An 18,369-nucleotide genomic window follows, 5' to 3' on the forward strand; every position below is an offset into this window, starting at 1 on the left:
GGCATTTTGCCAAGTTTGCAGCTTACTGCTTTGTAACAGAGAGGCGAACAATGCCATAGCCCAACTCAGATGTAAAGGCTTGCAATTCGAAAAGCAACAAGCTTGGGGCAAAGGCTGGAGGTCAGATTCTGAAGGCAGAGGGCCACTGCTGGTGACTCTACTAACTTCTCCAGCACCCCCGAGTTTAAATATAGCATAGAGAGAGCAAAGTCAAAAGAACAGAGAGGCAGATGAGAAAGGTGGAAGGGAGAGGGGATGGTCTGAACCTTTTTTGGCAAGTTTGCTTTTAGTTCCCAGGCAGGCCCTGCTAGGGGCCATAAAGATAAAAATGCTACAAGGGCCAAAGGTTGACTTCTTTCTCTTCTTTATCACTCCTGGTAAACTTCGATTCCTAGGGTGAGGAAATTATCAGAAACACCTAGTACCTCCTATACTGAGATTAGGTGGGGAAAATGAGGAATTACATACAGAAATGCTGTGTTTATTGCACCCAGTTATGCATATGTAACTAACTGTCCAATACATTTTGCTGTTCTCTGATGCTGAGCCTCATGGTTAAAGAATAAAAAAAAGCCTCTGACTCGGTCGCCCACGCCATTTTGTAAGCAAAGAAAAAGAACCTGGCAACAATTACTATAGGCTAGCCGCACATCCAAATAACAAGATATCAACTCAAAGGTGCTCAATAACACTATAACACATCCGTTGCCACCATGTGTAAGCTGGAAATACCAGTCAATATGAACATTAAATAATAGTGGAGCACTCAGAAATTGTGTTTACAAAGCTTGAATATAGTACCTTATAGGACCATTTAGGGAAACAAATTTCGAGAAACAGTGGTAAATAAGCAAAACAATATATCATCAAACATGTGAAAACATATGGGTGTTCAAGTTCAATTCAATCATTGATAGCTTTAATAATGTTACATTTATATACAAAACAAAAATTCAACAAAATTACATTATAAGATTCATTTTGTAAGCACAAGCCTAAAACATGACGCAGGTGCTTTTTTTCTACTTAAAGAAAAATATGAGCAAAAGAGTTTTCTTTTAAATGTGGGTGGGAAGGAACAGGGGTAGAAGCAACACGAGGGTGGTGTAAGCAATGTGTGGGGCTGAGGGGGTGGAAACAACATGGAAGACGCAGGCGGGGGAGGAGAAGCAACAGGCTATGTTACATACATAGAGGAGAAGCAACCAGCAACGTAGAGCAGGCAGCCAGCAAGCAATATGGGGGTGGGTGGAAGGTGGGGGAGTAGACAAGGTCAAGAGCAACATAGAAGGGCATTGGAATAAGGACACAGACAACGGAGTGCAAGACAGAGTGCAGGGGGAGATAAGTACATAATGATACAATCAGAAAAAGCCTTCACTCTCATGGAGTGATTCCCCAAATGAAAAAAAGTAGTGGTCAAAAAGCAAGCAGTGGGAATACAGAAGCCAGTCAATCAAAAGTGATGGGAAAGAGGCAATGCTAAATGGGAGAGACAAACACAGAGTGACAAGCTGGGGCACAGGAAGCAGGTAAATGAGAGTGACAGGAGAGAAAACTAATAGTAAGGTAATGGGTGGGTATTAAGCCCCTGTATGTTCTTGGTAAGACCAAAATATGTCTTGCAACTGATGGTGCATGTGCTGTCTGGTAGGCAAGACCTAATAAAAAAAAAATCATTCTTGAGGAAAAGAAAAACAAATCCACCTGCTCACACAGTTCAGCTTTTTGAAACAAAACCACAGACATTGTGACCATCATCAAAGATATAACTATTACAAAATTGAATGCTGGTTCTTTTGCAGTCACAGAGTAGGAGAATACAGCTGCTTACCTTGGTGATGAGCACCCGGTACGTCTCCAGCATGGCCTGGTTGTCATGGCAGCCTGACAGCAGCTGCCACACCTCTGCCCTTAGAGCTTCGGGCACCCCATTCTTTACCAGTGAGGGCAGTCCCTTTGGTCGCACGGCAAGATTACTATGCCTGAGGAAATGAATGATATAACATATCAGACAACGGCCATGTGATGCTTTTCATAGGTGGTGGTAGGAAGTGGGGGGTAATAGCATGGGGTTATGGCCAGAAAAGGCAGAGAGGGTGTAGCCATTAACAAAAATGCCTGTTGCCCAGTGGCTCCACACCCAACTCTTATTACAGATGTCAAAGAGGCTCTCTGAAATTAACTTCAGGTCCAGTGTGCACTGTTAATTTCACTATGTGTACCATACCAACAAATTTTGTTGTGAATTATGCATCAACTTATTGTTTTTAAGACAATGCTTTCATGTTCTCTCATGCCAATATCAAGTACGAAAAGCATTTTATTGTTTTAATGTTTTTGTATTTATTCATAATTGTGTTAATACCTCCCAAACAGGATCAGAGCTGACCTGTGCCTCCTAGTGAATCAATTCTTCATGGGGGTCTGTGCCACACCTTGCTGTTTTGGAGGTTGGGTCTGTAGTGCATTTCTGCTCCCCTAAATATAATTTGCATCCCATAACCAACCAGGATTTGGGAAGGTGAAACTAAATGCCACTAATCAGTAGGAAATAGTGAATAGGGACGAAAGAGAAGCAGGACTACACTCAGTTATCATTTCAAAGGAAAACAGAAGGGTTGAGGAGGTTCTACAGCAAAATGACCACAGAGAAGCCCAGGAGGAAAAAGTTACTTACCTTCAGTAATGCTCTTTCTGGTAGAGGCTCTATCTAACTGCAGATTGCTCATCTTTTGAATATTCCCCAGGCACCAGACTGGATCCGGAAACGTTTCAGCAGTACTTTGGCATGCTGTAATGGTAATGCAGAGCCTATAAAGGCAAAACCCCTGTGAGCTGACTTCAGTTGCTTTCAAGGCTGTCCACACACTCAGACGCTGAGCCCCAAGAGTGAACTGGCTGTGACCTGTGTGCAGTTTCCTAGACTTGTAATCTTATTAATGGATAGTTCTATCACAGAACGGAGAGGACGGGAGAGTCGATGTAATATGCGGCTAAATACAATCTTTACCAGAAAGAGCATTATCAAATATAAATAACTTGTTCTTCTGATGGAGACTTCTAACTGCAGATTCTTCACCTTCTTGATAGCTACCAAAGCAGTAACTACTGGAGGTTGGTCTGGAAATGGACTCACACCAGATAGTCCTGAAGAACCAAATGGCCTAAATGCCCCTTTGGCGAACCTGACTGTTCAGGCAATAGTGCTTTGTGAATGTATGGAGGGACGTCCCTTCTATCTGCATGGCATAAGTCAAAAATGCAGATTCCGCGTGCTAGTAGAATGAGCATACTGTTGTTCCCGAGACTACTCTTTGGCCAGTGTGCAGCAGATCTTAATGCAGAGTACGATCTCACGTGAGATGGTCCTCTTCTGCAATAACTTGCCTGTTTTTGCTCCAGAAAACCCAACAAAGATCTGAGCATCTACCCGGTGTTCCTTGGTATAATTAATGTAAAAGCTGGGTGCTCTTTTGGGATCCAAGTGATGGAGCCTCTCCTTAGAGGGGTAGGGTGGAGCATAGAGCACCATCAGGGTGATGGTTTGATAGACATGGAACAGTGTCACAACTTTAAGTAGAAATTATGCAGAACCAATTTGTCTGGGAAGAGGGTAGTGTATGGCGAACTGACACAAATAGCCTGAAGCTCATTCACAAGCATTGTTGGTGTTGACGACGAGGAAGACTGTCTTAATAGTGAGAGGCTGTAAGCGACAGTTGTAAAGGGACTCGAACGGAATGCACATAAAATAAGTGAGGACCAGATAAAGGTGCCATTGGGGCACACAAAAAGAGAAGGGGGAAACATAGGTTGAAACCCTTTCAAAAACTGCATCACAACTGGTGACTTAAACAAGGAGGGCTGATCTGGTCAAAATGGCTGAATGATAACTGTTAACTGCACCCAAAGCAAAGCCTTGCCAGTCAAGAACAGTACAAACAAAAGACGGTCGGATAATTTGGCCTGGAGGGAGTCAATCTGGTGTGTGCCACACCAAACCACAAATTTCTGCCAATTACAGGTGTATAACGTTTTCATCGAGGGACGCCTGGCTGCCAACCACCACCAGAGGAAGGTTGAAGGTATTCAGCAGTCTTGCAAAATGTCCAAGCATGAATGTAGAGATTGCAAAGTTCCATGTGCAGAACCCTGCCCATTTGCTGTGACTGCAGGTCCTCCAAGATGGGGAGCCTGATTCGAGGTCATAGGCTCAAATCCAGGAGTTCTGGATACCACACTCTCCCTGCCCAATCCCAAGACACTAGGATGACTTAGGTTCAGTTTGACCTGATCTTCTTGAGAACTCAGGGCAGTAGTGATATCAGAGATAAGGCATACAGGATTTCTGAGTTCCATTCGAGACAGAACTCGTTTCTGAGCAAGAGATGTAGACATGCTGACATTGCACGTTTTTGGCAGCAGTGAACAGATGGAGCCAAGGTTCTTCACATTTTTGGAAGAGGCCTTGTGCCACCTCCAGGTGTAATTGCCACTCGTGATGTAATAGGTGCCAAAAGGTGAGTTTGTCCACCCTGGTGTTCAAAGAACTTACCAGGTGGGTCGCCACCAAGAAAATTCCCTGGCGGTCAAGCCATTTCCAGAGGTGCAGCACCTTCTGGCACAAGGTCCAGGGCCCCACACTGCCCTGTGTATTGCAATAACACATGGCAGTGGTGTAGTCTGAAAGCACCTGTGAACTTGAGCCTTCCCTTTAGAGATGTAAGGAAGGCTTGCAGCACCAAGCTGATGACCCATAGCTACAGAAGGCTGGTGTAGAGCCGGGCCTCTGCCAGAGACAAGAGGCTCCTGTTCTTGACCGCTCCCAGATGGCTGCCCCAACCCAGAAGCAATGCATCAGTCACCCCTGTCAGTTCTGGGTGGGGTAGGGAAGAGGGGCCTGCACAGACTCAATGTAATACAATGTAAACTGGCTTTGTAGAGTGCTGCTTGTCACCCACAAGAGTATCCAGACATTGAGTAGATGAGCGTTGTCATGTGATGTGGTTGAGCTCGAGTACAGGCAGTCTTGATGGTCCTGCAAAAAGACTAATTGAAGGTCTTCAGCTTCTTACGGAATTCCCGAAATGAGGAGGAGGCCCTGATATGTTGAGGGAATTTGTGCCAGGTTTAGGTGGCTTGGTAGGAGTATGGTCGACCTCTCTATTCTGCTTCTGTTGATGTGGGTGTGTGCGTGTGTGTGTGGGGGGTTGTGTTTGTTGATGATGATGAGCAAAGCTGGCTGGTGGGTGGGTTTGTGGAAGTGAAGTCGGTGACTGAAGTATGCGGGTCCCATGTTGTGTAGTGACTTGAATGCATGTGTGATAGTTTTGAACTGGCAGCACTTCTGGAAGGGGAGTCAGTGGAGCTCTCTGAGCAGTGTGGTGTGGGTTTGGTGCTGGAGGTTGAGGGCATGTCTGGCGGTAGCATTTTTGATGGTCTGAAGTCTGCTAAGAAGATGGGTTGCAATGCCGGTGTAGAGTGCGTTGCCATAGCCCAATCTGCTTGTGAGTAGGGCCTGTGTGATGGTACGCCTGGTGTCCAGTGGGAGCCACTTGAAGACTTTACGTAACATGTGGAAGTATGGGGGGGGAGACGATGACATTAACCTGGGACTTTATGGTGAGGTTGGTGTTCAGGATCAGGCCTAGGTTCCTAGCATGGTCGGTTTGGGTGGGTGTGGATCTGAAATTGGCAGGCAACCAGGTGGAGCACCAAGTTGAGCTCTTATTCCTGAGGATCAGCACTTAAGTATTGGTGGTGTTGAGCTTGAAGCAGTTTTCTTTCATCCAACTGGCTATGCTGATCGTGCATAGCCCGAAGTTTGTCTTGGTAGTGACAGTGTGGCCTGAGAGGGAAAAATTAGCTGGGTATTATCAGCAAAGGATATGATGTTGATTTTGTGGGATCAGATGATGTTAACCAGAGAAGACATGTACATGTTGAAACGTATGTGACTAAGTAATGATCCTTGTGGACTCAGCAGATAAGGTCCTTGGGTTCTGATATGAATGGTGTGAGTCTGACTCGTGTTGTTCCGGAGAGGAAGGAAGAGAAATGTGAGTGCTTGTATTCCTACTGTGTGTAGTCTGGAAATGAGTGTGTGGTGGGAGACAGTGTTAAAAGCAGCAGAGAGGTCAAGAAGGATGTGGGCAGTGGTCTGTACATGGTCGAGGTTGGTGTGTATGCCATCTGTGACAGCGATGAGGGATATTTCGAAATCCTGACTGCGTTTCGTCCAGGAGTCTGTGGTGTTCTAGGTGATCAGAGGGTTGTCTGCTGATGGTCTTCTCAATAACTTTGGTTGGGAAGGGGAGCAGCAAGCTGGGTTGGTAGCTGGTGTGCACTTCAAGGAAGGCTGGGATTTATTTTGAGGAGGGCAGTGACAATGGCGTGTTTCTATCCATGAGGGAAGCAGTGACATGGGTTGGCAGCTGGTGAGTACTTTAAGGTCAGCTGGGGATTCTTTGAGGAGGGCAGTGACTTTTGTGTATTTCCAGGTCTCTGGGAAGGTGGCTGGATTGAGGGAGGTGCTGATGATGGAAGTGAGTGCCCGCTTATTGTGGTTCTTCCCAGGCTGCAGATATGGTGCGGGCAGGGGCCTGTGGGCACCCATGAGTGGACTGTATTCATCATTGTTGCAGTGTCCTCGATGGATAGGGGGTTCCATGCTGTCAGCTTGTAGCCTTTGGTGGATGAGGTTAGAAGACTGGAAAGGTAGGTGGAGGATAGCTGGGGTTCGAAGTTGCTGTAAATCGTGGTCAAAGAGGTCCACTGTTCAGCAACTACCACTGCAGGTCTTTCGCAGACTCCTCCAAGATCTAAATGTGGTCTGGGAGGTCTCATTGATGTTGGGCCCACTGGGACTTCAGATCGCACTGCAGAGCCCACATATGCCACCAGGCATGCTCAACAAGCAGGATGCTGGAGGCAATCAAGCCCAGGAGCCTCAGAGTTGACATCACTGAAATGTAGGAGGGAGAAAGAAAGATTGGGGTCATATCCTGAATCTCCTGGACTCCCCTTCCTGAGGGGAAAGGCATGAAACCGAACCATGTCCAGAATGGCTCTGATGAAAGGGAGCATCTGAGGAGGAGTTAGGTGTGCTTTCTGCATGTGATAGTGAATACAAACGGTGATAGAAGGTTTGCCTTAGTGTGGATGTGGTCGACGACTGCCTCGGGCAAAGCAGCCTTCCATAGTCAGTTCTCCAGGTAAGGAAAAACTGGCACCCCTGTCCTCCGAAGGAGTGCAGTCACCCCTGCCATAACGTTCGTGAACACCTGAGGGGTACTAGTGAGACCAAAGGGGAGCACTGCAAACTGAAAATGCTCCTGTTCCACTACAAACTGCAGGTAGTGACGGTCGCCCTGCAGGACGGGTATATGGAAATAGGAGTCGCCAGGTCTAATGCCACTATCCAGTCTCCAGTGTAGAATGCAGTTAAGACCTGGGGATAGGGAGAGAATTTAAATTTCTCATTCTGAAGTAAGGTGGCGAGTGTGTGCAGGACTAAAATAGGTCTCAGGACTCCATTTTTTTGGGCACCAGAAGCAGGAATAAAAAAACATGTCCTATTTCTGGCACTAACAACCCTCTTGGCTGCCCCTTCGGCCAAAAGAGCTTGCACTTTTTCTGCAAAATGGATAGATGGTCCTCAGTCAGTCTCCGAGGTGGTGGTGGAAGGTGCAGCACAGAAAAAAAGAAAGGGCAAAGAGTATTCCCTGCAAATGATCTGTAGAACCCACCTATCCAAAGTTATTGCCTGCCAATCCTGGAAGAATCAGCAAATTCTGCCTCCCACAAGATAGGCTTGTAGGGTCCAACTGGCGTTGAGGACGAATGCGTTGGCAGTACTCCAGTTGGAGTGCCTCAACTCCTTGGGGCCCGAAGGCGCACCAGAGGCAGTCGGTACAGATCTAAAGAGCTGAAACAGAGCTGCATGGAGCTTTTTGATTTGATGTGGTGTGGCTGTTGACCCCAGACACACTGTGCTGGAACCAAATGTGCGATTGGCATTGAAGTCAGCCAACTTCAACAGCAAGAGTTGCTGTGCCACCCCTGGGCCTGTTTAGAAGAATGTGAGTGGTGTGAAGCAGCTGGATTCTGCTTCAATTTCCTGTGCTTCTTATTTGACTTACCTAAAAATTTAGACCACAATGAAGAACGGTCTAGAGAGCAGCTTTGTCAACTGTGGGAATGGGACCAGAATCAAACCTGGACTTTGGACGTTAACTTTGACTTGGAGCAGTCTCAGCAATGAGTATTTTTAGACCTGGAGATGTAAAGTTTTAACTTGGAATCGTGCCTGACCCCAGAACCCACAGGAACGCCTGGCAGTCACAGATATTTGTTTGCAACAGTCCCTACTAGGCTTAAAACCTGTTGTTTTGGGGGGGGGGGGGGGTGACATCCCATGCACACTGAGGAAAAGTTTAAGGTAAATGTCTCAGAGACATGAAGGGAACTACGGATCCATATCTTGTGGCATGGAAAGAAAAGAACTGACAACAGCGCTCTGAGGTGGTGCCTATATTGGAGCGGAACAGCGTCAGTGCGCAGTTGCATTGTGCCTCCTGACAACGTGTAGAGGTACTGATCCAGTCTGATGCCTGGGGAATATTCAAAAGGTGAGGAGTCTACGGCTGGAGGTCCATCATAATGTTCCATAGTGGCCTCCACAGGAGTGGCAGAAGAGACATCAGCCCTTTTACTTATTCACTGTAGGTGTTGTTACCGCACTCTAACCATGTTTGTTCGGGAGATGGAACTGAAATACTCCATATATTGAGAAAACGTATTTTGCATGGACACCAAGGGCCTCATTGTGAGTTTTTCGTTAAATACACAGAGAGATGCCAGGGCTGGAATGAACAATACCAGGTGGCATCTCTCCATGAGATAATGGGGACTACAAATTATTTCATTTGAATAGGGAATAACACGAGGAACCATTATTACCGGGTTCTCTGGGGGAAATAACAGGCCTATGTAAATGTAGTAGGTGGCTTTCTTCTTTAGCCCGTGGGCAGATTGAAAGGTTCCTCTTTTGTTTCAGTTCGAGGAAGAACTTCGTCTGACCCCACCCCCAACCCATGGAAAGATGCAGGTGGGCACTAGAATCCGGTTGCAGCAGCTGTCAAAGCCCCTGGAGCTCCAGAGGGAAGTCCGTCCGGGCCTAAAGTTTCCAGGCTCAGAATTATCAGGCCCCGAATTTTTGGACCCATGCTCGGACAAATTGGGAAAGAGGTAATTGCCTAGAATGGTTACACATCCTCTGATAGCACTCCAGACAAATCACAGTTGTGCTCTAAATGTTCAAACTGATCCCCCCAGCCTTCCCAAGTGACTGTGTGGTCATGGGGTGAGTCAAGTAAGAGAAAGAGGGTGAGAGCGGGAGAGAAAGAGAGAGCGAGAGAGAAAGAGAGAGCGAGAGAGAAAGAGAGAGCGAGAGAGAAAGTGAGAGCGTGCGCGCGTGCGTGCGTGTGTGTGTGTGTGTCTCTTCTCAATTTCGCCTTTACTACCACACTTCTCTTCCAGAACTACTCTCAGAGATTCCTAATAAGGAGAGCTTTTGCAAAGACAGGAATTAGGAGTAGTTTTAACCCGACAGTCAACAGGATCTATATATAAACGCCATCCCCACACGGCTTAGACAGAACACTTAGGGCCTGATTACAACTTTGGCAGATGGGGTTAATCCATACTAAATGTGACGGATATCCCGCCCACCATATTACGAGTTCCATAGGATATAATGGACTCGTAATACGGCAGGCGGGATATCAGTCACATTTGGGACGGATTAACCCCCTCTGCCAAAGTTGTAATCAGGCCCTTAATCCCTATGGGGACACTCCACTTGACTCTGTCATTTAGTATGCCACTGGTCATTCATAGCTTACATGCCCTCCAAAGTGGAATCAAGGTGACACGGAATGGTCAACAAAACACCTACACAATAAATACGGTTCCACTCACCAAAAAATGTATTCAGGCTATTGATAGGGTATTAAGGTAAATGACCATATAATGCGGTGTTAAATAATGGTTATTATTGGGCTACGGTCATCTAGAGAGCACTGAGCAGCACAGGTGGCGTGTTTATGCTTAAATGCACTGTACAAAACTGTTATGCACTAACCTGCCAAGTAGGTCTCTCGGAGTCCTGCAGCAAATCCGAAATTCAGCGCAAGCAGTATATGCGCCTGATTTCATGTTCAGAATCAAGCACACTTTGTGCCTGGACCCTGAGGTTTTCCATGGGTTAATTTCTCCAGGCTTTACCTGCAGGAATTTTTGCAACCAAAACAAGTTGGAAGCAGGGCACGTATGTACCAATACTACAAATGATTCCCTATTTTAACCTGTTACATTCGGAATACCATGAAAATGTAGCAACTGTATTTGCAGACGCAGTAGCAGTGTCAGCCCCAATATCACTGAGCAAGTCAGAGTAAGTAGCCAAGGTTAAAGTAAGTGTTCAGTCTTCACCAGAATGTTCAATGATCCTCTACGGCCATATTACACAGCGGACGGCCATTCTACAGGCGTGCCACAATCACTCAGAAACCTCTTCTATTGCAGAAAAATAATGTGCTACCACCTGCAGGTAAAAAACAGATGCACTACGTTGAAACTTAAATTCACTGCTCGCTGCCACAGGAAGGAAGCTGAAACAGAGAAGAGAATTGATCTCTCTACTTTAAGGCTAACATGGCCGCTGTATTTTAAAGGCATTGGAGGTTGTGTATCATGCTTTGGAGAGCCCATGTTTGTCTTATGTGCATATTCAGCCCCTGACAGAATGACTACCATCACTACCTAGACACAATGAAAAAAGTTTTTTTTTTTTTTTAAAAGGAGGATTTTCTGAAACAGAGGTTAAAAAACATGTGATAACATATGAAGCTTAGTAAGCTGTCATGATTTTGGTATGTAAATGTAAATGTAAATTAGCACTTGTATAGCGCACTACTCACCCGTTAGGGTCTCAAGGCGCTGTACTCATACCGCTATGGAACCCCTCCTGGCTTTTCCCTGTGAGGCGCCCACTCCTGAGCACCCCCAGGGTGAAGCCAGGCATCCAAGCGCTGTTGGGGCCGTTGTGGAGATTAAGCAAGCTATTGCCCAGAGTTGCAGAGTGGGACCCATGAATTAGATTAGGCACCGAGGCGAGAATTATCTGGTCAAGGGGAATTGAGCCCAAGACCTGCCGAAGCGGGACTTGAACCCTGGTCTTGAGCCAGATCTCTGCCTCAGGGTCTGCCGCTCTAACCATTGAGCCACACTTCTCCACGTATGGTTCTACCACTTAAAAACTGGAGTAGGAAAAGGACCTGGTCCTGTCAGTCATATCTCCCAGGGCAAAATATAAACTTGGCTCCTACCACCATAACCTTGGTTTTGTTGGAATTGATTTTTTAAAAGATCTGTCTTCAATCCACTGCTCAGCCAGGAAGCGAATGGAAGTGCAATGCTCCATGCTCTTGTCTGAAGACAGGAGTGGTTTGAAAAGGAGATCTTTGTCATCAGCATGATTTAAGGACAGTCCACTTGCCTCCAACAGTTACAGCAAAAGAACTACATAATAAAGTATATGGGACTGCAGAATGCTGAGCCCTGAGAATCTACATAGGCCACTTCCTGGGGCTGCTGTTGAGAAGGGTTTAAGATGAGTTTGTTGTCTGCCCTGTAAGGAAAAAAGAACCCACTGTTGGGGTAAGATTTCTAATCCCAGTCCTCAGGTCTTTGCAGGTTGGTGGCATGGTCAGTGGTGTGGAAGGCCAGGGACACCCATTAGCCAAAGCAGCGCCCATTGAGGTAGAAAGGCTAAATTTGCCAAGCTTATTTTCAAACCCGAGACCTGCAGGGTGTTAGGCTTGTCCTATACTTACAGAGCGACTTCAGAAGACATTTACAGGTATGGCAATCGTGTGAGGTGCCTATCCAACAGCAAACATACAATCGCATTTAAGGAGTATTCTACACATCAACCATCGATGTAGCCACCAACAAAATCAGTACTCTCTTCAGATCCTTAAAACAATGGGAGCCCCACCCCTTTCAAAGAAGTGCAACACAGTCAACATATTTGTGAAAGAAAAAATCAAGCAACCTATTAAAACCACTAGAACATTAAACAACATCCCACCAATCCCACCATGCACTGTACTCAGTTTCCCTTCATTCCTTTCAACCTCAATGAATTATCAAACCTCTGTGAGTAGTCTAAAGCCACGTCTTATGAAGATAACATATCTTCCTCCGTCATGAAGTTCGTTGCTGGTGGAGACCTTGAACCCCTGCTAAACACAGTGCATACAATGCCCCTCTCTGTCAAGGTGCCCAAAACTGGACTGATCATCTCTCTCTGCTGTAGAAAGCCAACAGAGAAACAGACACCAATGTCAGAATGGTCACAGAAGCACTGATCCTCTCCCAAGTGGTAGTTCACAATGTTCTACTCATCTTCACATAAGGTACTTTTCTGAAACCACTCACAAGCATCCCGCAAGTCACCATGAAGTACATCAAGGGACATCATGGGACCAAGGAAGCATCACACTCATGCAACAGAAGTTACACTGGTCCCTCTTGCAAGTATTATCTGCAAGGCCTTTTACAGCATTGTCAAGGCAGTAACATCTAACACATCACCATACCTAGCAGAATAAATCATGATTTCATGTGGCCAGCAAAACACATATAGCCTTGACCTTGTCTGACTACAAAAGAAAAAATACAAAAAAGAGAATCTTAGAAGACACAGAAGAAACATTCATTACTAGCTCCGCCACCCTTCCAATGTATAAATAAACTGAAGACCCAATTCTTTAAGAAGTACATTGTCTGCAAACCTTTATTTCCTCCCAACATCAGATGACACTTGAAGAACTAACCCATCACCTGTCACTCTAGATGAATTGTACCACTTTGTAATCAAGTACAGCTCTCTGTTGTTTTGTAGCTAGATGCAGACCCAAAACATACAATACATATATGGCGCCCTCAGATTTCACTAGACTCCAAGGGCTTCATGATGCCTCGTCTTGGAGGAGGGACGTAGGATCCATTCCACGTGGATACAATATAATACATACAGTTGTTGCTCGCACAGCCTAATTTTCACTTGGGGCTACTATGATGTACCAGAGGGCTGAAGTTATGATTAACGGTTCTAACAAAACTTAAGCATTCACTATAAAGTAAAGACCAACATTTGCTTAAGAGGCAGTGCAGGACCAGTGCGGGAGAGCGAGGCTAACCGCAAATCAAGATTTTCACCTTAGCCTAAATCTCATGCTGTCATCACAACAATGTGGTTAAGGTTAGGCGGCCTAGTACTGGTATTGTTTATGCTCACATCAATATGTAAAAACCTAATGTATTATGTGACTGATGTAATACTTGTGGTGATGGTTGTTGTTTCAGTCAATCTCTCGGGAGCATGCTATCATATGGCTCTTAATTAGTTAATACTGATGTTTATAAAAGTGGGTGGCAGGGGTTGCTCATGCTTTTTTAGTACATCTCACATAGTAATTATGATCATTTTGGTTTGGGAACTTAGAAGTATCTACACTGCCATCGAGTGGCAAGAGACCCTACCTGAGGTAACTTTATTCACCATGATCTGGCTGGAAATCTCCAGGTTTCGTTGCCATGTAAACAGGGAGCTGGTTGTAGTAGGCCTTGGACAGCTGGTGTGCAGCCGAGCCCGGGGCCTTGTCAGCCAATCTGGCTTGTCCCAGTGATTTCTGCCCTTCACCGCTGCGGCTGCAGCAGACCGCTAGAGTTGATGAGGCTGAACAGCATATATCTGATCTTCAGGCCATCACGAAGATCTTGAGAGACAAATGGGTGTATCTTGAAAAATTGGTGGCCAAATCCAGGGCTGAAAGTGGAGTCTTTGTAGCATGCTTAAGGGGTAATACGCACACTTTGGGTATTGTTGAATCCACTGATTTTGTGAAGCCAGAACTCTTTGTAGAAACACTTCTGTCGGAAATCTCTGGTTGGTTGAGAAACATTTTCTCAGCGCTCCATAGTGGAGAGAGCGCACAGAGCCCTGGCTCTGAGGCCTCCACTGAGTTAAAGCCCAGCTCCTCAATTTCAGAGACAGAGCTTTCATCCTGTGAGTGGCCAGAGAGAGAAACACATTCAAGTATCAAGGGGATAGAATGTACTTTTTACCTAATTTTACAGTAGCAGTGCAGGGGGTCAGTAGATCTATCACGGAAGCCAAGAAGGCCATGCGCAATGCCAACCTCAGTTAGTCCATGCTGTACACTGACACACGTTGCTTGACAGCAGAGGGTTGCACATTCTTCTTTAATAAGCTAGACAAGATGATTAGGTTTTGAAAACAATTGCTAGGAGAAAGAATTCTGCACAATCTTCTGCCAGTTTGAGTGGTTTTTTGGAAACCAATAAGGTATGTGGAGTAGGGGGCCTAGTACTGGTATTGTTTATGCTCACATCAATATGTAAAAACCTAATGTATTATGTGACTGATGTAATACTAGTGGTGATGGTTGTTGTTTCAGTCAATCTCTGGGGAACATGCTATCATATGTCTCTTAATTAGTTAATACTGATGTTTATAAAAGTGGGTGGCAGGGGTTGCTCATGTGTTTTTTAGTACATCTCACATAGTAATTAGGTGATCATTTTGGTTTGGGAACTTAGAAGTATCTACACTGGAAAATACTTTGAGAGTGGGCTGGTGAAAGCAGAGGGTGTTGTGGTACTGGCTTGATTAGTTGTTCAGAAATCAAGTAGAGCTGGATTCTATATTGTGACATTTGTTGCGTTTATGAGCGAGCCAAACACATGCCAATCTCAGTAATGCATATTGACATATGTATGACAAGAATTATATGAGGGCTCAAAAAAAGGCAAGGCTTGTCTTAATTTATATGGACAGCCTCAAAATGAACATAGGACTCATGCAAGAGGCACATCTAGAACCAGGGACCTCAAAGCATTATGCTCAGAAACAGGGATGGTACTGATATTTTTAATCATATAGATCCTATGCTAGGAGAGTAGATATTTTCATTAAGAAGATAATTTATTTCACTCCAGTGGAGATGCTAGCCGATTCTGAGGGCAGGTTCCAGATGGTTTCGGGGGTACCACGTGAACAAAGTTGTACTCTTGTTAACATATATGCTTTTAATGTAGTAGACTCACCATAAATCTTTGAGAAATTACATGCCATTCTCCACAACTACAAACATTCAAAACTGATGTGGAAGCAACTTTAATTTGACTAATGACCCTTCACTTGACAGGTCAAGCCTGCCTTCTGCTGAGTATCTCAGGCAGGTCATAGCTCTAGCTTGAGAGTTAAATGGGTGTGGTATTTTAAGCATCTGGTGGACTAAAAGGGGGCAGGAGAAAGTCTTTTCTTTCAATGCATTAGTACATGAGAGCTTCTCAAGGTTAGACTACTGGTTCCTTAGATCTGACACCACATACTGTGCTGCCTAAATTCAGTATCTCTCGCTCAAACTCTCAGACCACTCCCCAGCAGTGTTGGAGCTTGAGTTTCAGTGGCAATGCTATATTGAATGGGTTGGAGGTTTCCTTCCATGGCTTTGATTGATATAGTGTTACAACGAGGGAGAGATCCTGCAAGAGTTTGTGCCCTATTATGCTGACCCCCCACTCTGCTACAAGCACTTCAGGATCAGAGAAAATTAGCACTTACCAAAATAATGTTGCCTTTCCTCAGTGGAAGATAAACTTAGGGAGCCTCTGGGTGGACAGATGTTAAGGAAATAACTCATGCAATAGACACATTTCCGGGAGGGATGGCACCTAGATCAGATGTGCTCACTACTGAGTTTTATAATGTTCATAAAGATATTCTTGAACCTCATCTCCTAAATGTATATAACGAGGCATTCAAACTGCACAGACTAACCCCTAGCTCCAGAAAAGCGATTAGAAGTATCCTTCCCGAGCACTGTAAGGATGGAACAAAATGCTAGTCGTATCCGCCCCTTTCACTGCTCAATATGGATAGTAAAATTCTTGCAGTTAGGCTGGATCCATACATGGACAAGTTATTTCTTCCACAGCCAAGAGCCTCACACTGCACACTGTTTGCGATGATGCAAAAAAAATCCATCCTGAAGTTGAAGCCAAATCGGCTTTTCTAGACGCAAAAACACTTTTGACTCCCTAAAGTGGCAGTTTCTTAAAAAAGGCTTGAAACATATGGGACTGAACAGATATCTCACTGGCCTAGTGTGGCTGTTATAAATTGACTCTCATAGAAGAGTACAAGTAAATAATTCACTTTTACAATACTTCTCTATTGGTACAGCCCCTCAGCAGACGGTGCCCTCGTCTCCTTTTTTGTTTGCCTTGCCACTAAAGCCTCTTTCTTGTAAAATGAGGATGAGTAGTTTCCAGTATGAGATATCCTTCGCTTCCAAAAGGGAGTTACTCTCGCTCTCTGCTGATGATATACTGCTATTTGTAAAAAAAAAAACCTAAGCAATAATTTGCCATCACAGATTAAGGAAATCATCCATTTTCGGGAGTACTCTGGACTATTCATCAAGTGCCATAATGGAGTTGCTTCCCCCTCACCCTGTGCACTATGAGGCTGGATGTCAAGTTCCCATTAAATGGTGCCACAGCTTGGTCAAATATGTATGTACATCATGATAAAGATGCTCTACTCCACAGTAACTAAGGTCTGGTTATGGAACTGTTCCAATCGCAAGTTGAGCGATGAATTAAACTACTACTCGCAATTTCTGGGCAAATATCAATCATAAAAATGGTGGTGCTATTGAAATTTCTTTCTCTTTTTATCAACATACCGGTACCAAAGATTACTTGTTTTTTTCATTAACATCGAGATGCTCCTGACAAGGTTAATAAGGGCTAGTAAGAATCCCATGGTCAGGAGGAAAGTCCTTACTAGACTACTGGTGAGGGGAAACTTTGTCTCCAAGATCTTCAGGGGTATGTATCATCTGTAGCTCAGGCACACTTTGTAGTGGCCTGATATAATCCTGCTGCGCAACCCCGCACTTAGTGACTGAACAAGATAAGGTCGAGCACAGTTCTTTGCAGACTATGTTGGGAAGCCTAGGTCATGCTTTGAATGTTCATACTATATGGTGCACACAGTTGGCATGATGGACACTGGCCAGTGGGACCGCCTTAAAGTATTTATACTACCTTGCTATGCATATGACTTGTATCCCTTTGCTGGTGCTCATGCTTAAACAAGGGGTTGTGTTGTTGAGAGAAGAAAGAAATCACCCAACTTGGCCATCTGTTTCTGGCGGGCCAATACATCAATCTAGATGACTACAAGACAAGAGCTAGCACTAACTCCCTAGATGCATTCACATACTTTCAACTTAGGTAGCTATGGAATAATTTCCAACATTTTTTCTTACACCTCCTGTATTCACCCGTCTTCAAACAGCTCATTAACTCGGGCTCCACCGGTAGATGGCCCTCCAAACTCTATAAATTGTGCTCAAATGCAATTGAAATCTCTCATCTGCCAGCTGGGGATTTATTGGAAGTAGACTAGGCTTGCAATAGCTGACATTATTGTTGTTCCGAAGTGAAACTGACTTCATTTAACTACAGGCATAAACTCCCTCATTTTAGGTTTCTCAATTGCCTGTACTACTCCCCAAGCAGTTGTGCACAAATCTGATGTGCCAATAAATGCAGGTTCTCACTGATTTATGCCTCACCTGGCAGTTTTTTTTTTTACCTGGCAAGGCAGTGCCGGGTCAACGCCACATTATGCAATGATGTGAACAAATTAATGGAGAATATCATTGGATGCCAACTGCGCTTCACCCTCACAATAGCACTGATGGGCTATGTAGCATGTGTCCAGAACCTGGAAGGGATGCAGTGCTATTGTTACTGTTGGCTAAGTGAAGAGTTGCTGCGGCTTGGATAAAGGAATCGCCGCTCACCACTATGCCTGGATACGCAATGTTGCTTATTGTAATGTCTCATCTGACTGCTTCACACCTTTGCAACACCCAAAGCTGTCTGGAGGTACAGGACTGGACTATGGGTGAGGGAACGTCGGAGATTTCAGTTGTTAAAGTTCAGACTCCCAACATTACTATGAAGTTGCAAGTACCTGCGGACACTGTGGGGCAAGGCCACAGAAATGTCATCAGTTACTGAGACCTGTAATTATCTCTCGATGGCTGGACAGTGTGTAATATTCATAACCAAGCTGTGATGCAGCACTTAATTGCCATTGTTGCCTGTATGTTTCATTATAAACTGTTAAATAAAATCTTAGAAAAAAAGAGGCAATGGTATGCAGGAATCTCGACTGTCGGGCAGATCGCAAGG

At 44.9% G+C, this 18,369-nt stretch overlaps 1 protein-coding gene across 4 annotated transcripts in view; it reads right to left on the bottom strand.

The window, feature by feature from the left end:
* RABGAP1L (RAB GTPase activating protein 1 like) overlaps positions 1-18,369 on the bottom strand; it is a 1,234,468-nt gene that overhangs the window by 767,409 nt on the left and 448,690 nt on the right. For all 4 annotated transcript variants that reach the window (XM_069231590.1, XM_069231591.1, XM_069231592.1 and 1 more), the window contains one exon: positions 1,835-1,985. In XM_069231590.1, coding sequence (XP_069087691.1) covers positions 1,835-1,985 — 151 coding nt within the window. The remainder of the gene's footprint in view (positions 1-1,834; positions 1,986-18,369) is intronic.

This window comes from Pleurodeles waltl, chromosome 4_2 (genome assembly GCF_031143425.1).
Source record: "Pleurodeles waltl isolate 20211129_DDA chromosome 4_2, aPleWal1.hap1.20221129, whole genome shotgun sequence".
NCBI classification, from domain to species: Eukaryota; Metazoa; Chordata; class Amphibia; order Caudata; family Salamandridae; genus Pleurodeles; species Pleurodeles waltl.